Raw genomic sequence first — 19932 nt, 5'->3', positions numbered from 1 at the left:
GATTTATCTCAAGTCAGATGTCCCATAAAACTGCAACAGTATTATTATTAACCTATAATTACTTGTCTCTGAAGCTTTGTTTATAAACTTAGTGCATACCTGCTAGGTAATTTTTGTGTGTGTTTCTTGGTATGGTTTGATCAAAGTTCTTGTGCTAAATGATAATTTTCACATGTACTTAAAGTAGCTGAATGACAAAAAGTAACCGTTTTATCATTGCAAGACTCAAAAAACAACATCAACCCACCAAAACAACCTTTTCTATGAACTAACAAGTCGGTGTCATATGTTTTTCCTACTTGCTTAATTTGTCAAAAGTTCCAGGTTACTGTACCCAAAAAGTTACCCATGTTTTACTTTCACCACCTAAGAAAATATCACAGTTACGATGTTATAATTTGCTGTGCACCACTGCATAGCAGTGCTTTATCGCTAAATACTATTTAAAAACAGCAGACAGAAATCAACTCATTTCCTGCTAATTTTACGAAAACTTAAAACTTATGCATTGTAGAATAGCCTGCACTACACAAGCTGTACAAAAGATTTTTTTTTAAAATCACTTCAGCACAAGAGATATATTACAACTGTACCAATATCAACAGACTTGTATATAAACTGTTACTGTGGAGCTGCTATATCTGCAAATATAGCAACAGAACAATAGCAAAACCTCTCCAAATTTAACACTGCTTAATTTAGAGTCAAATTGGGGCAAGTTTAATCACTTGTATCGCTACAGGATCACACACATGTAACAGCTAACTTCTTCTTGCAAACAGCAGGTCTCTCCCCTTTTTAAAGCAGCTAAAAAAAAAGCGTGCATTTGTCCATACCTAGTCAACTATACGTTCTGATAATGGTATCCACTAGTACTATCATGAAATTAGGAACATTAGCAAAGAAATCTTTAAAAAAGAATAACCCAATTAAACCAGAAAATACCCACTCACTGGAGAGAGCAAACAGAAACTGGTTATTTAGTTTTTCCAAGCATAGGAGCGTCTAACTAAAGTTATTAATAGTCAATATGCTTTTCCTACAGATAGAGGTGTTTCACTAGGTAAACCTGCATTGTTCTTTTCTATCTACTGAAGAAGAATCCCTTTAAGTATGATAAAACTGCACAGCAAACCATACCTAAATATATCTTAACTGATATTTTGAGGGGGAGGGGTGGTGGAAAGAGGGAAACAAAAGCTGTAATATAGTATGCTGGTGTCGCACTTAAATCCCCTAGAGACACTAGACCTAAACAAGTGTAACACTAAATAGAATTTAGTCAGACAGAGAAATTGGACACAAGTATCTGTAGCAAATACATCTATATTAACACAATTCAAAAGTGACCATACACCAAAAACCAGTTGTGTTGTATTTAAAAGAAATAAATAAATAAATCAGGATTTCTGGTGACATCATAAGCCATAAGTTGAAACCACCTAACACTTGTAGCCAAAGACAAAGAATACAGTTTATTTTAAATTAATCTTTGTTTATCTTTGACATTTTGTAAACTTATGAACATAAGCAGATTCTGATCATTGCAATTTCACTAAACTGGCTACAGAAATGTACGTATTCAGTACAAGTTTAAAAGCTACTAAGTGATAAATAAGGTATGAGCTAACTAAATAGGAAAATATCAAATCACACTCATCTATAAACTACGGGATTTTTATATAGTATACTATATATTAATATATTTAACTAATATAGTAAGTAAATACATAAGACTTAATGAAAACTGAATAAATACTATATTTTACCTTTTCTGGATTGTAATACAATGATTTCAAAGTGGTAAACAAAGGTGGGCAGCCTTTACTGAAGTTAACCCTCAGGAACTTATCCATTAGTTCTCTAAATTTTTCACCTAGAAACAAAAGTGTACTTTGTTATACTTCAGCAGTTGTGAGTGTTGTATACTGAGCAGTGCTTACATTCATATAACTCTGTGTTAACCTCCAGTAACTAGAAGACCCTACAAGGAGGCATTATTTTGACTACTCTTTTCAGTTATTTAGAGGAGATAGAGGGAGACATTTAACTTGTGCCTCAAAGAAAAGGGTCACATAGGAAAAAAAGGGAAAGAAAAAACTCCACACAAGATATTTATGGGACTATGATTTGAGATACAACTGTTAGAAATGATTTTATAACTTAGCTGATCAGAAGACTAAGAGGTCAAGATCATGTCCTTTATCAAAATATTGGGGAAAAATTAATGAAATGCCCATTTCAATTAATTTGTGGACAAAAACTATAATATTTATTGTGATGTCTTTTCCAGAAACCTAATGGCCCTATAGTTTCTCCAAATTAGTACTTTCATGAAGAAAAGGATGGGAAACTGCTTCGCTACAGCATGCAAGTTTTTGCAATTTCAACTTTTTATCCCCTGCTTCACAACAAGATGAGACTATTAAGAGTTCTAGCTATCTTGAGGCATGTTTCTCTAAAATAGCAGTATTCTGGGGTGTATTTCTCTAATTCTTCCCTGTGGCTAAAGCAGGAAAGGAGGGACTTGAACCTTGGGGCCCTCATACCCTATGAGTACCCCTAACCACCAGGCTACAAAGTTTTACATATGGATAAATATTTATTGGGTTAACAAAAAATAGCAACTCTAGTGACTGGTGGTTAGGATGCTCAGCTGGATTATGGGAAAATAAAGGTTAATTCTCTGTTCCAGTAAATATTTATACAAAGAAGAACAACTCCAAAAGGAAAGACTGAGAAACCCAGAACATAATAACCACCAGCTTGGCAGTAGGCACTCACCAGGGTTGAGAGAGACTGAGGTTGAAATCTCAGTTCTACATCAGAGAGTAGAATTCTGAACCTGACTTTGATCATAAATTCTATCCTGCTGAAAATGGTAGACACGTTCCTGCAAAAAATAACTGGGTTTCTACAAATCAACATTTTCCAACAAAATGCTGTTTTGTTGGAAAATTCCTGACCTGCAGTAGTTACAAAAATATATGGATGAGTCAACTGGGAAAACAGATATGGTACAGACATTAAAATAAGCATTTATTGGACTGAAAAATATTTTATGGCTATCACTGTATTCAAAGAGTGAACTGTGTTCAGCAAACACACAAAAACAAATTAGATTATAATTTTAAAAAATAATCCTGTATTTTACAAAACATTATAAAATAGCAACCATGTGAAATATCCTTTGAGCCATCTCCAATTTGTGAGAGGATAATCTTGCTTTCATTTAAGCACTGCTCACAATGGGCAACGAGTCTTTATAACTATACCTATTGCCCATTAATAGAATATTGCTGAATGTAATAATGCAGTCCATTGAAAGAACATCCATGTTGATATTAAGAAGTTTTCCTAATTATAAAAATTCTTTAATAGGATGGCAGTATATTTCCCTGTAATTTCGTGTTTTCTTTCTCCATTTGCTATATCGTGGAATAAATAAATGACATTTGCTATTAGAGGATAAATAGTAGACTCCTCAAACAAATCTGAAAAATTAACAACTTGATTTTGGCTCACCTGTTCTTTTAAAAAACAAAACAAAACCTAGAAAATGGAAAACCTGAGAAACTTCAGGGGCATGAAAAGTAGCTTTATTTGTTGTGGCAGTCACAGAAATATTTAAAGCAAAACAAACATACAAAACAAAAAACACATTTAGAGTCCAAGAGCAACAAAACAAAAGACAGAGTAATTTCATCAGGCTGGACAGTACTTTCAGGGATGAGCTGCTATGCTAAACAATCTGATCTTATAACCTACAGTTTTAAAGATGAAGCCCTAGAGACAGGTTTCCAGAAATGTGTGCTGTCAGTCTCCATTTAAAAGTGAATGACGATGTAAGATTAATTTACAAAAAAATTTCTGCTAGTATTACAAATATACCAGTTACATTATGTCTCAGATGTACTTAGGCAAAACTCAAAAAGTAATTTGCTCTTTTCCAATTTAAAAATTGGCTCATCTTTTTCTATTTTAGACAAGTTCCCTCCAGAATTGAGAATACTTTTGTTCCAAGTTTCAGTACAAAGGATTTTTCTATATTGAATATTAATATTGCATAGTTCTATCAAGTTATATCAAAGTATTTGAAAAAAGTTATCTACAGCACAGCTCAAAAACTAAGCACCTTATACTGGAAAGCTTTGCCGATCTACCTTTGAGCTGGCATTCCTTGCCAAATTATCTGCATAACAAAGTGCTTTTTCAGACTTAGCTGAATTATAGTAATTCTGTCACAAAACATTGTACTTTGGTGCAGTTTAAAGGCTGAAGGTTTTCCTGAACGCTTTCCCTAAAGACAGCCTATCTGGTATATCATGAAATTAACCCCATTCTACCACTGATTAATTTTGATCTCATATACAGCAGTTTCAAGGGGCTCAGAGTAACCCAAAAGAAATACTTAAACTTCAGTTCAAGATAGTTTACTACCAACCATATTTTAAAAGATTTTTTTTAAAAAAGAGAGAACACTGTAAAGAAGCCTGCATGGTAGTTTGTTTGAATCCTGAACACTAAGTAGCTCTTGCAGTTTTTACTTGGGCTTCCTCTAAACTTTGCAAAGAGGAACTTCATCTGTCAGTCAATAATACAAAAACAAAAAATTCTACAATTGTATTCTTTCCCCTCCGTAAAATGGAAGTTGAATGTTATCAGAGTCTATAAATATTTAAACAAACATGAAGTTAGATCTAGTTCCTTAATACAATAGCTTACCACAGTTTTGCATCTTATTTGAAGAACACTAACTTGGCCTTCACTTTTAAGCCATACGCATTGCAGTAAAGGCAAAGTTATGTAGCTGGTACTGCTGCTTTAGAATGTCTAACTTTTGAAATATACTACTGACATGTCTATAACAAAGGTGCACAAGTCTTCCAGTATCTGAAATAGGTGTAATGAACAGATATCCAAAATTTAGGGACTGATGGCAACAACTTAAAAAGAACGAAAAAGTATTATGGGACAGCTATGGAATTTGTTACCTGAAACAAAGTTTAAAGGTAATCTTCTAGGTGAAACTGCTCTGGGATGTCTTTTGCTAACTTCTTCATAAATTTGAAGCCTCTCTTCTAAGGTGCCTATTATCAGTAGATATAATAGATATAAGATATGATGGAGAAAAAAAATACTCTTATTTTTTTTAAAGAATAACAATTTAATTAGCTTTACTTAAGCAAAGTTATGAAATTAGTCTCAGTAAACTTTAATCTAATCAAATCCATTGATTAATCCAGAGGTATAATGCATTACAGTATCTAACGCATAAAACATACAAAAGTAATACCATAGGAAGTATACTTTTCTTCTGACACTTGATTGTGAAAGAGTGCTCTGATATTTGTAAAATAAATGGCTTTCTATATTTTTTTCCCCAATATCCTTGACTTATAAGAAATATTTAAAGGATCTGAAGAATGACAATGCTAATCTTTTTTTAAAATGTTGATATGCAAATAAATATACAGCTATGGCCTAATACAAAAATTCTGTTGGCAGTAGCAAAAAGGTGACAATACTACCAATTGTAACACTCAATATCATATCAAGTTTAAGTAGTTTTGTTTTCACATTAGACTTTCTTCCCACTCCTCCCAATTCCCCCATAATATGCTTTGGAGCTCCAATGTGGTTATAATGTCAAAAGAACCGATCTATGTTTTTTTAAATGTTATTTTCACAATCATAAGATAAATTTTGTCAAAAGTGTTTCAAGTTCATTAAGAAATTGAAATAAAGCTGAAAGTTTAAAAAAAGAAATAAAAAAAAAATCTATAGTCTACATTATAGTAAGTGTTTAGTAGTCATGCCTGGGCCTTCATTTCATAAACAAAGCCCCATGTCTCAGCTCTGAAGGCAGGAAGAAAAAGCATGTTATCTATTGGCCCCAGGTATACATAATTCTAAGAGGAAGAAATTCAAATAAATGCTTAAATTGGAACTAAAGCATATAAAAACCCTATTTTAAATCACAAGTTGGAGCTCCAGAACTTACCATGGGGGAGGAAATAGTCCTAAGACCACCTAAAAAATAAAGTAGTGTTATTAGTTTTATAATTATCCTAGTTCAAGTCAATACAGGAATTGTATATATGAAATATACACTACAAATCTAAATGAATTATTTAGGAATAATTACATGTTGACAGTGAAAAGCATTTGTTATATCAACTCAATGATCAAGTTCTTTGCCAGTTTAAATATATAGGTACTAAGCAAAACAATTTGGATACAATGATCCACACACAAAGGTTAATCAAGGTGTCTACATAACATTGTACACAGACTTCAAACTAACGCTGCTATCATTTGTTTTTACTCAATCTCCAATCACATCTGAAAACCTTATATACCTTGACAATTTTAGGTTTTATAATGTTTCCTTATATTTAGAAAAAAAACCCTAAGATGTATGAAAGTATAATACCTGTATAATATCAATTAGTAACATTCTTATGGTCTTATGATTTATGATGTCATCAGAATAAATCTAATAAGTCTTTGTGTTGTAGTCTACTGTGCTATATGCACTTTATATACATGTATTATTTATGAGGAACCACCTCTTGTTAATTGATAAGGAGGTAAATATTTAAGAAATTTAACATTCCAATTTTAGTTACAGGTACCTGGTGTCCCAATAATTAATTTTTAAAAAGGGTTCAAAATTATTTTATTTTTTTGTGGAACAGCAGAATAAGCATAGGAGTTAGCTTAGAAATATTAAATATCCTTGTTATTTCAATTCCCCTTTCTTCCACAAGAAGGGTAATTTGTGTTAAAATGAAGCACTTTTAAAAATTCATCCCAAAGGAAATTAAAGCAATACATTATTTGTGCTTGGGTTAAATAGAAAATTTTCTACAAGCCTTTTGCAAGTTGACAACTTCATAAAAGGACATTCATGTAACATGATAGCATCAATCTACTTCATGAGTCAGGGAGTAGTAGTAACTCATGGCTCCATTTTCAAAGAAGGATGTGCCAGGGAAGAGCAGCTCTAGCAGGCACATGACAAACAGCCATCCTTAACTTTGACCTTTAAAGAAAGCCTTGGTGTTGGTATTTACCCAGAGATAAGTTTTCAATGAATACACTTCTAATTCAGTAAAATGCAACTACCAAATGTTCTAGTTCAGAAGACACACAATTCTTTTCTGCCAAGTTTTAACTTTTTTGCAACATTAAATTGAACATTATTTGATTAATAATTGCTTAAGAGGTAGAAATTAGCAGCATTACTTACTAGGTTGTAGAGCCTTTTCCAAACCTTCATAATAATACCAGTTTTCTGCATTCCGATCAATTAGTTCTTTATATACTTCACCAGCTTCTTTTAGTCTTCCCAACTTCAATAGCATTTCTCCTAAAATAATGCAGTTACACAAACCTCAATTAAATGGGAAGTCTACTTGTGGCTTACGGCTAAAATGGTAAAAAAAAAAAAAAAAAAATGTTTAACATTAAGCCCAGTAAATTGTCTGTGGATATCAAACCAAAGGTGGCTTGATGCTTCAGAGATGTATACTGCCCCCAAGGGCATGCACTTTGAGGGTATTCAGAACTTCTGAAATAAGGGCAGTTATACTTTTGTTTGGCTGCTGGATCTACAAAACTAACTTTGCTCACCTAGACTTGAAAATAATACCCCAAATTACTGGGAAATAAAGCTTAAGGGTACTGGATTTGTGTAATTGGCCAATAAAGATGCAATATTAAGTCTGAGACTTTACTGAAGCATATGCAAGATATTCTGAGTTTGGGTCCTCACAAAAAAACACAAGTCAAACTATCTGCATACAAGTGACTTAAGGGAGGATTATAGGATATCAATAGAAGCATCAAGGAAGTCTAGGCACTTAAACACGTTTGGCCCTCATTTTGATTTCAGGTTGCTGTAATAAGCTACAATCAGTATTTTGGAGTCAGCCATCTCCCCTATTCAGCCACTTAAATGGCTTTGCATCTTTTGTGTCACTTAAGTCCTCTATTTGCTCCCCTATCTCCTTGTACATGGGCCATTTTACTGGTCAGAAAGAGAGACACACTGGCTAGTCACAGAAGACAGCATCTAGGAACTGGTGCTACCAACTGGATAAGGAACCGTCAGCAAGCTGTGGGTAGGGAAGCCAACCTTTAGTAGGTATTTCCCCAGTGTCAAACAGCCAGGGAATCCCTCCCCAACTTTGTCTTCTCAGGGTTCTCTCAGACTAATACAAAAATAAGCACACGAAAGAGCCAAAACCAAAGCTCCTTAACAATGCAATAGGTGGCTGTGACAATTGGTGGCCAGCTGTTATATACCCATATTTTACGTTAAATTGCAATGTCAGCTTTTATAGGTACACTGACAAAACGGTTATACAACATAAGGGACAATGAATATCTAAAAATGCTGATTATGTCAAAACTGTATATATTTTAAATGACTCCACTTGATGAAAACAGTGCATGACTTGTAACTGAAAACAGAATACTGACATTTTTCTTTTGGATGTAGTTAAAAGGATGACAGAACCTAGTATTTCAAACATGAAACTACCACTTTCAGTACAAACAGTGCATTCAGTTACTTACTTGCAGATACAGGCAAGTAGAAATTGATTATTCTAGTTCTGACTTATGAAAATTTACTAAACATACATACATTAGTTAGTGTCTTTAACATATATGCAACACCCATGAATTGTTCTTAGTGGTAAGGAGTGCCATTTCACATCCAAATACATTGTCATCCTGTATCAGATTACACCACTCTAGCTTTTTGAGGTTTATTGTGAACAAACTGCCGAATTATAAATCTAGTATTGATACATTTGAAATAATTTCTTTATGGATCATCTTTTAAGGTTTCAATATACATCCCATGGTGCACCACATATCAAAACCCAGGAGACAGTTTGGGCTCTTTCCCCTGAACTTTTATTGTCAAATTTATTGAATTGTTTTAGCAAAACTACTACTATTACACTTCAGTTTTGAGGCAAAAGATGGCAAAAAAAGCGACTTACCTCTGATTTCTTCTACTATGAGCTTATCACATATTTGCTTCTCATATGTTTCTATATGTTCTAAAGACTCTTGAAACAGATCTGCCTCTCTCATCACTTGATTCTGGTATAAAATAAGTTCACTATATTCATAATCTATTTTATTAGGAGGAATCTGGAAAAAAAATACGGTTAATTATCACAAACCATGCCACTTGCAGCTTGGCTATGAACAATTTTATACAGAATTCAAATTTCAGTGACCAGAATATCCATGTGTTTAAAACATAAAACTCAAGGATTCAGTTAAAAATAGCAAATGAAGGTGAAAGAGCTCTTTGGATGGCTCCCATTATAGAGGAACTACCCGTGAATACAAGCATACATCTTACTCTCCCTACCTCTCCACCACCTCTTACCAAGTTGATGGCTAAATCTGTACTTGTGTCATTCGAGCCAAAAAACAACACAACCACCACCACCACCACCATCCTACAGGAGTCTCACTAATGTCCCTCCTACTGCTCAAACGCTATATGTATGGCCCCAGGTACTCCACAGCAAGCTCGATTTAAATTCTGGAGCAGGAAAACTGAATTTTGCAGGGCTTAAATTCAGTAAACCAGAGATTCCAACCCAGATGCTCTCTCATGCAGCACTGTGGCAGCATATCTTGGTAGCTAAATCTCTCAAAGTAGAGAGCACTCTGCTGCATGAAGTCAGTATAGTTATCCCACAAAAGAGATAGGTATCCCCTGAATACAAAATGCATCCTAGGGTATGACAGTACTGCTGTGCTCTGGCAATTTTAAGTGGAAGATAATCAACTTGAGAACCATTTCCAATGGACTGAGAAATACAAAGGACTTTGATTACAGGCTGAAGTAAAAATAGCAATTGTTACCCTGCTGCTACATCAGCTCTTGCTGAAAGGAATTCCCTTTAGCCAGAACTTTTTTTTACTTCAATCTTGAAGAAATATCCTACATTCACTAAAAATTTTTCATACTAAATGCTCTTATACCCTGTTTACACAGAAACCATTTCAGCTAACTTTAAGAAACTCAAAAGGTGGAGTTCAGCAATTACTGAGTCAATAGTCACAGAATTTAGGATAGGAAGAAAAATTGTCTTCATTTCAGACCACAGAGGTATTGAACAGATAAATTTATACAACATATCGATTTCCAAATAGATTTAAAATAAAATAGAGCAGAGAAAGAGCAGATGTCAAAGGAAAAAGCTGAATTTGCTAACTGATGTATCTTCTTCTCCTTTATTCTACTTTGTTCTGATCAAACTTTGCGCATAAGTTAAATTAGTCACTGAAATGGTTAATCAGCCGTTCCCTGAAAAGTGCTTTCCCTTTTCTGAGGGGGGGCAAGAAAATTAAATATTACATTTGTATTAATAAACTGACTGAGATTACAGTTTAAAAACCCAGCAGAAAGCAACTCCATAGTTATGAGCAATTCTGAGGTGGCTATAAACTGGACAAATTCTATCATGCCTTTCAAATTTTTATATAGCTTTTGTGTAGTTACATTTATAAAAGTTTTTAACAGGGCCCAACAGAATTTTGTTCTCAGGGTTCCTTTAGCCCTAGCCATAGCTAAAAGTTTAACATATCAGCAGTTACAGACAGAGAAATAAGTGTGAAGTTCGTTCCATTTAAAGGCAGCTCCTGTCATACTGTAATTTGCAGGCTGTTGATGAAATATCATCAGCGCCTGCATTTCTGACTTTCTGAAGACCTACCCCCTTCTCTTGCTCACTCCTCCACCTCCTTTTTAAGCATTTAGAGAATAAATTGAATATTAATAAGAGAATAAATTGAATATTCAAAAGATGCCGTGAAGCAGTCAGCATTACCTGACAAACCTTCAAACGCAACTAAATGAAAAAGTAATGCTATTTAAAAAGTATGACTGCTCTTTCCACAGACACCTACAGCTACCACATTCCACAGTAATGCCACCTTAAATCTTTCGTCTTTCGGGAGCCCAGTCACTTAACCAAATTATCCTCCAAGCACTCATTACTAAAACAAATATTTACAGCTAATAATATAAAAAGTATATAATCTGACATCAGGTTATGTAGTGGTCAAGCTAATGATTTGCTACTGCATTACTACAACCACCTTACGAAAGCCTTCATCGCATTACAGCTGCACAGTTAAATAAGGTTTGTCTGACAAGACATACTTTCCATAAAATGTTGACTGACATTACTGTATTTACTCCACACCAAAACAAGCCTCCACTGCCACACACACACCCTGCCACGCACACACTCAACATGGTGAAAAACAGCCTTGTCTTGGAATCACAGATGAGGTGAGAATGACTGACATGCAATCAGATAAGCCATCCTGGATTTAGCACATAGGGAATGCAGAGGTAGGTAGTAGCAGGGAGCTGGGCAATGAGGCACCAGGTAGAAAGGTAGGGAGGCAGTGGGAGGGAATGCAGTTAATTGCAGGACCCAATCATTAATGACTGGCCAAAACTTAAAAAACAGGCACTCATGGTAAATTTGACAGGGCAAGCAGGGGGACAGAGCAAACACCATGATAGATCATGTCACAAGAAAGTAGCCGTACATACATGAAAATACTGAAAGAAATGAGCGGCAGCTACAACATGAATTTTAAAATGAAAGTTGTACTATGCTGAAAAAAACAAAACAAAACAAATAATGGAGGCAAGAAGAAAGTATAGTGTTACTGAAGCTAATGGGCATTGATGGAGACAGTTAAAAGGAAAACCAAGGATGCTAAGTCCATATGAAAGTAATTCAGCAGTACAAAAAGGATCACTTTCTTGAAATTGATAAGCCAGTTCTTACGTACATTAAAGAAAGGATAATTGAAGGAATGCCAGTCACACAAAATTCTTCAACTAAAGGGATCATAAATGATGAAAAAGTTGAATGTTCCACAGCAAAAATTCAAGGCAAGTAGTGGTGGCATATGCAAATGATGCAATGTAGAATCTTAGCCCTGTAATGAATGCCACTTGCACAAATGTTACCGCTGAACTTCAGCAAAAAAAACCCTTTTGAATTCCAGGGATACGTTATTGAGCTTTGCAAGACTCATAATTTCCTACTTGGCCAGACAGAATAGACTTGAGTCTCATCAGCATTATCTGACATGCCAAGCAACATAAGTTTTGAGAAAGGTCAAAATTTGTAATTCTGAGAAATACAGAAAATGAAAAGTTGTGAAATACAGTGATGTTAAAAGTACTGGAGGGCATAGCAAATTACCACCTTAAATGATGTTGAAACAAAAAAGACTGTGCCAAAAAAAAAAAAAAGTTGCCACCAGGAATTAACAGTTAGGTTCCAGGGACAAGGATGGTTTTCAAGTGAACTGATGAATGACCAATTAGATATTTGTTAAGTGGAACAGGAGACCTGGGGCACTGCTAAAGAAGTGCAATGTTAGCATTAGAATCATTCAGAGGGCATTTAAAACCAGATGTGAAGGCAAAAATTTGGTCAATGAATTGTGATCCTGTAATCATACCTACTGGTATGACATCTCAACTCCAGGTACTGAATGTTGTAGTGAATAAACCCTTTAAGGACAATTTACACAGTGCTCAGACTGGCTCTTGGCAAGAAACCACGCACTTAAACCTGGTGGGAAAATTAAGCCAAACACAGTACTGATTTGCCAATGGATTCTGAATTACTGGGAAAGGGTATTTTCAGAGTCCTTTATTAAAGGCTTCAAGAAGGCTCCAGTGCCATGGATGGAACTGAAGGCAAGGGTTTGTAGGAAGATGAGGGAGAAGATAAGAGCAGTGAAGACAGTGAGAGTAAGGATGTAGGAACTAAAAAGAAGCAGGACTCACCAGGATTTTCTCGGCAAAACCTAATATACATTGAAGTAATGTTTGTTGAATATATGACTTACTAGTTTATTAGTAGGTCTGTTTATATAAATAACAAAAAGTTTCTATGTGTGGATTCTAATTTTTGGGGAGTGGTAGTCTTGGTCAATTGGATAGTCTTGGATTTGGATAAATACTAGAGGTGCACTGATATATCAGTCCAATATCAGATCGGTACCAATATAAAGAAAATCGACTGCATTGGAAATCAGATTTTTTTTTTGACTGATCGGCCAAATTATTGGCTGCATAAATGCTCTGTACATGGACATAGCCGCAGCACAGCATGTAGGAGACAAGGAGCACAACCTGACAGCTTGGAGAGCTGCGTCCAGCTAGCAAGCGCGTTGTGGTAGAAGGGATAGGGGGAGGGGCAGATCAAGGCCCCCACAGTGAGGGAGGAAGGGAGTGGGGCTGGGGCAAGTGCTGCCCAGCTGGGGAAAGGCAGGGCATGGGACAGAGGTGTGGCTTGTTCGGGGGTGGGGTGGCTCCTGCTGCTGTGTGCACTGTGGGAAAGCTGTACAGCCCCCTCCCACAACTGCCACCCACCCTAAGCGCAGATCCAGGTGCATCTGCCCCCCCATGTCATCCTGGGGTGCATGCAGCTGTGGGAGCTGCCCTCCCATCCACCAGCATCCCCACACCCCCCAAATGGGTTGCAGCTCTGTCCCGCACCCTGCCCCAGCTGTGCAGCACCTGCCCCAGCTCCACTCCCTCCCTCACCACAGGGGCCTCAATCTGCACCCCACACCCCCACACTCCTTCCCTTCCCCCACAACAGACTTACCAGCTGGACACTCCTCTTCAAGCTACTGGGCTGCAAATCAGAAATCCAAGGTATTGGCCAATATGCCTCAGTGTTAGCCCCAAAAATCTCTATTGGTGTACCCCTAGTAAATACTGTTTATTTCTATCATTTATGTAATGAAACACAGATCAGCTTTAGTCCCAGACAAAACAGTGGAAATACCGCAACAAGTGGCCTAGAGCAGTGGTTTTCAAACCTTTTCTCATTCGCAGACCGCTAAAAAATATCAAATGGAGGTACAGACCCCTTTGGAAATGACAAATGGAGGTGTAAGTGTAGATATTCACATACTTTTAATTGATCACAGTTATTTTTGATCACAGTCCTCAGACCCCTAGAAGTCCATGGAGCACAGGTTGAAAACCACTGGCTTAGAACAGCGCTTGTTCATACTTCTAGTCTTCATGAAAATTAGCACTCTTTCAGTCATTTAGAAGCACTTCAGCATTCCAACATTTCAAAGAAATCAAACAGAGCGCTGTCAACTTGAAGGCACAAGATATCTGGGTTGATTTAAGTGTTACAATTATTTATCCCAAGGAGATAGGTTTTAACAACTGAGAAAGTCAATAGACTTCAGAAATATTATTTTCATTCTCATCCAAGTATATATAAACCTTCTCTTTTTCACAGGCACTGTGAAACAGGCATTGTGTCCTTCACACCCATAACCACTTAGCACAGGGGCGGGCAATTATTTTGAGTGGGGAGCTGCTTACCCAGTTTTGGCAGGCTAAGGGCCGCCTGGGTAGCCCCACCACTTGATAGGTGTCCCACCCCCTGGTCACCACAGGTCCCAATGTCATGGGACCAATGTCCTAGGGTCAGCACTGGTGGGGCCCAAAGCGGTGCACAAGCTGGCAGGGGTCCGTGAAGCCAGGCTGGGTTGCACCAGCAGAGAGGGGGGAGCTGGCCTGGTTCCATAGACCTCCTGCCAGCTGGGACCCCGTGCTCCTGCTGTCCTGCTCTGGACCCCACTAGCACTGGCCCCGGGGCACTGGTGAAGGCCCTGTGCTCCCACTGGCTCCCCGCCTGCTCACACCCTGTGTCCATCAGACCCACAGTACAGGTGGGGGGCAGCACACAGCCCCAAACACCTGCTTGGCAGCAGGGAAGAAGCTGGTGTTGAGTATGGGAAAAAGTAGCCCCTCACCTGCCCCATGGCCAGTGCCCCACGTTGCAGGGATTCACAGCCTGCGTGGGGCTGTCTGGAGCAGGCACAGACAGCCCCAGACAGGCTGCGAGTGGCTCCAGTGTGGAGTGCTGGCCATGGGGCAGGCGAGGGGCCACTTTTCCCTGTGTTCAGCACCAGCTTGTAACCTGCCCCACTACCAGCCTGGCAGTGGGGCCAGGTTAAAAGGTGGTGCTGAGTGTGGGGGGAGTGGGGAGAAAGCAGCCTCTCCCCACCCCATGCCCAGTGCTGCAGCCACTCACAGCCTGCCTGTGCCTGCTCTAGACAGCCCCGCGCAGGCTGCAAACGCCTGCACTGCCAGCCACGGGACCGCTTTTCACGCAGGTAAGGAGCCCAGGGAAAAAGCTGAGTGCGGAGGGGGAAGCTGCCTCTCCCCGACCCCATGCCTGGTGCCCCATGCTGCAGGTGCTCGCAGCCTGCATGGGGATATCTGGAGCGAGCATAGGCAGTCCCACACGGGCTGCAAGCAGCTGCAGTGTGGGGCACCAGGAATGGGTGGGGAAGGGCTGCTTCCCCCTCCCCCAGCGTTCCTTCCTTGCCCAGGGTCCCCCCCCCCCTTTTCTGAGCTTCCTGTGCTGGGGCAGCCATGTGCTCCCAATCCAAAAACCCTGGCTAGGGCTTCCGGCTGAGGGGCAGGACCAGGCAGGCCCCACTGCTGTTGGAGCCTGCCGGGCTTCCCCTGGGTCCTACTGCCTTTGGTTCCTGTCATTTTTGACAGGAACCAAGGGCGGAGAAATATTAATTTTCCACAGGTTTTTTCAGGGGCCCCGTGGGCCAGATAGAATGGCCTTGTGGGCCGAATCTGGCCGGCGGGCCATATTTTGCCCACCCCTGACTTAGCATCTCCACCTAAGAATGGACCTATACCATTGCTAATATATATGTATTTTGTTTTTAATAATATTTTATTTATATATGTGAGGGGGCCAGGACCCTAAGGGGCCCGGCCCGAGCGGGGAACCCCGGAGTTCCGCCCTGCTTCCGGGGCCAGACCCGGAAGTCTGGCCGGGAACTTAAGGTTTCCCGGAACTTGAACCGCGCCGGCGCGGGACCGGCCTGGGAAGATAAAAAGGAACCACCTACCCCGAGCAGGGAAAGACGGAGGCTCCAGCGGGAGCCTGCCCCTGGAGCTGCTGAGCCGGGAGTTGCGAGGCCGGGATTGGCGGAGCCAGGTGCTGCGGAGCCGGGAGCTGCGAGGCCGAGAGCTGCGGAGCCAGGTATGGCCGGGCCGGCTGCCACGCGGCGGGAGTCGGCAGCGACGAGGACGGGAGCCGGGGACCCGGCGGCGGCGAAGCTGAGAGCCGGAGGTCCGGAGGCGGCGGGGCCAGGAGCAGGAGAGCCAGGAACCGGGCGGCAGGGACCGGCGGCAGCGAGGCCGGCCGCCGCGGAGCCAGGAGCGACGCCGCAGCGGCCAGCAAGGCGGGAAGCGGCGGAGCCAGGGGCAGCAGTGGACCCAGACGGGACGAAGGTACCAGAGGGACCGGTGGCCACTGCACCGGAGGAATCCGGGAAGGGAGGCTCGGTCGGAGGGACCCTCCTCCGGCGGCTGCGGGCTGCTTGGCCGCGGGGGAAGACCCGCGGGCAGGGAGGCAGAGTTTGTAGCCCCCCCCCCCCCCGGGCCTAGAGAGTGAACCACAAGAGGCAAAGACCTCTCAGGACTAGTGGAGCGATCAGCATCAGGGAGACTAGGTGCTGGTAGGACTCCTGGTGGGGGTCCAGCAGTGTGGGGGTACCCCCCCCCCCACTGCGGGACTAGTACGAAGACAAGGGAGCCCTAGCGGAGGCTCCCCTCCCGGAGGACCGGGCGAGGGTGTAGGGGAGGAGGAGCCCTCAGGACCCCTGGACCTTGGAGGTACGGTACCTCACGTGGACCGCCAGCTTCCCGGCACAGGTGAACCCCATATTTCCATCAAGTCGTGGCAGGCGAGAGCGGCGAAGCGGGACGGTCCAACACGTACCGCCTCCTCTCCAGGGGACATCCAGGGATCGGGGTCTCACGGTAAGTGACGCACCCCCATCCCCTTACAATATACACACACAGATATATAAATATATATAAAAAAAAAAATTCTGTGTATAGTGTATATAATACACACACAAATACTATATACAATTTTTTTGTATATTCCTTATTTTGACTTTCCAGACATGAATAAATTTTTATTTTTATTATTTTATATATATATAAAATTTGTGTTTCATTTTAATCATGGAAAAATGTGGATTCCCAAATGTTACAGTAATTTATTAGACTTGTTTCATTTTATTTCAGTGGTCAGTAACAGATCCTACCAGTACTCTTTTGTTAGATGGTGCCTTGATCCATATGTATTCCAAATCTCATAGTTCTGAGTTTTCTTATCATCAGTAACATTTTCTAATTCCTCTTGTTATTGACACTGTTATTGCTAGTATATTAATAGATGAAAAGAAAAAGAAAGAGGAAAAAACCTCTATACATACTTTGCTGCTGAAATGTAAGAATCAGTTAAGTCAGTCATTTTATCCAAATTACTGCGAGAGCAGAAAGTGTGGTGTAAAAATTTCTATAGTGTTGATTAATCTAACACCTGTTAAGCAACAAGATAACCATTGGGATTTTTTGGTTAATTATTCCACTGTCACAGATCTTAACTCACCTAATCAGTTATTTCATATGCCATCGGTACTTCTTTAAACCCAGAACAGGAAGTAGCCTAGTATCTGTGGATCAAATGAGGCCTATATATAATCAGTAGCCACAGACACAGTGAGCTCCTGAATTAGGTCCCAAGATGCTAAATGAAAAACAACAACAACAACAAAGAAAGTCTGCAAACAGCCATTTTTTCCTACTTACTATGTGTAATTCAGATTCTGTGAAGTATTATTATTTTATAAGATAGGTCTTACCTGCTGAGTTTTTCTAAACTCTTCCAGTAGTTTTAAGGCCATATCATAATCTTTTAATAAATGATATGCAATAGCATATCCAATCCATGAAGCTCGTTGTGTGGGACGCAGCTGAAGTAGCTGGTACCTTGTCTCCTTTAATAAAAAGAAAATTATTTTATAGCTGAATAAAGAGGTTCTCAAATTACTATTGTGATAATAGGTCACTCCTATTTTTAGTATTTTAAAAATTTGTTACTGGAATTTTGGAAATTAAAAGACATATTAACAAAATAATAAGCAGTAAGCAGTATTACACCAAAGTTATATAAAAGTTGGACTACACTTTAATATTCATAACATAAGGCATAAAATTATAGGCCTCTTAAGCTCTTTGGCAAACTAAGTCTCACTAACGTTCAATAACACTTAAGTTATTTCTGAATATTAGACTTATGGCCTAATTTATTAAGGTACTTTTAAAAATTTGTACCCAACATGTGAACGGGAAAGCTGAACTTGGATTTAACAATCAGTAGCTGTCCTATGCCCTGAAAATCAGCCTTACCACTGCTTGCAGTGGCGGAAGGAATGAAGCAGCCCTACAAGCAGCAGCAGACGCTGATGCAGGTGGGATGCAGGCTCCCACTTTAATCAATCCCTGCTGCTGCCTGCAGGGAGCCCCCACACCCTTGCTAACCAGGATTGTTCCCTGATACTCTGCTCACTGTCTCCCTTGTCTATCACGGATAAGGGCTGTTCCAGGCACCTGCAACAGGCAGCAATGGGAACAGGGTGGCCAGGGTGGTGTCAGGCAGACCAGATTGCTGCTTGCATCAGCCACTTTGAAAGGGCACGTGGCAGGCTCAGAAGCGGAGAACAGCTCAGCAGTGCTGGGTCACGTATGCACTCTTTAAACTTCCAGGCACATGAGCAGCCCAGCACCACCATATAGCTGCTCATCAGTTCTGGGCCACCCACATGTTCTTTAAAGTGCCTGGTGCAAGCAGCTTAGTACTGGGGAGCGACTCCTGCATCAAAGGTTGCTTGTGAGTTCAAAAGTTTAAGTGAGTGATCAACCAAGGACCAGGGCTGTCTGCATGATGCCTGGGCTGCTTGCCACCACCATGGCTGCCTGCCCCCGTTGCTGCTCAGTGGTAATGGAGACGGGGCTGTGTACAAACCACTCACAGATCACCACTTGGTCATTTGTCAGGTAGCCAGCCCTAGGAAGGAGACTGGAGAGCAGAATATTGTTGGATGTTCTGGTTAACTTGTGATACATACATACCACAACAAAGTTCCACATTCAATGAGTAACTTCTTTGAGGAAGAGTCACCATTTTTATCATGTGATAAATTGACTAGAACATGTAGTGGGTTACCATTTAACACACAAAACTTGTATTATGAGATGAACACAACATCTGCTAGGGGCCTGAGAAAATAACTGGTCCAGAGAGACATACAATTTTGAGATTCACAGACTGGATTGTGTTAAACAGTCTTAAAGACTACGGGTTCTTATCCCATTATATAGGAACACATAGCTGGAGTTAAAAGCTAAACAACATCCCTCAATGCATTTACCATCTTGTTCATCCATTCTGATCTTTTCAACCTACCTTTCACCACTCCCCATCTCCTCTCCTTTCCCTTTGTCTTTACATTTTTGTTCTAAACCCTTTCTTTCTCTAAGTCCATTCATAGAATCTGACAAAATAGGATACTTTCTATGAAAGCTCATGCCTCTCTGAATCATTTAGTCTCTAATGTGCTACCCTGCCCTACCATTCATTTCACAATGGGAAAAGCATGTATGTACCTTGACAGAACTAGGAGACAGAGCAGGTTAACGTATAATTTTTTCAGAAAGAAAAATTTAAGAGCATCTCCATATCTCCACATTTCTCTCTTCCCTTCTTCTAGCCTAGCTCCACTCCTTCCTCTGGAACTTTCTTAATGAAAGGAAGTGACATACTGGGATTAAAGAGCAGCAGCAATTGATTCATACAGCACTTCCTAATCTTTTGCCACTGGGGCTAGCAGTAGAGGATGGATTCAGCAGAATTGGAATCAGCTGGTACCAAGTCATTATTAATCATGGGACATGGGGCTCTTCTGAACAGAGAAACTGCATACGTTCTTATCTATCTA

The 19932-nt window shown here is 40.0% G+C and overlaps 1 protein-coding gene across 3 annotated transcripts in view; it reads right to left on the bottom strand.

Moving 5' to 3' along the window:
* Positions 1–19932, bottom strand: part of NAA16 (N-alpha-acetyltransferase 16, NatA auxiliary subunit) — a 99550-nt gene that overhangs the window by 44857 nt on the left and 34761 nt on the right. For all 3 annotated transcript variants that reach the window (XM_090025046.1, XM_090025054.1, XM_090025065.1), the window contains 5 exons: positions 17797–17931; positions 9021–9174; positions 7256–7375; positions 4995–5090; positions 1770–1876 (listed from right to left, as the gene is read on the bottom strand). In XM_090025046.1, coding sequence (XP_089881172.1) covers positions 1770–1876; positions 4995–5090; positions 7256–7375; positions 9021–9174; positions 17797–17931 — 612 coding nt within the window. The remainder of the gene's footprint in view (positions 1–1769; positions 1877–4994; positions 5091–7255; positions 7376–9020; positions 9175–17796; positions 17932–19932) is intronic.

This window comes from Crocodylus siamensis, chromosome 1, assembly GCF_052110815.1.
Source record: "Crocodylus siamensis isolate JL-2025a chromosome 1, ASM5211081v1, whole genome shotgun sequence".
NCBI lineage: Eukaryota > Metazoa > Chordata > Crocodylia > Crocodylidae > Crocodylus > Crocodylus siamensis.
This window is presented reverse-complemented; position numbering and strand designations above follow the sequence as displayed.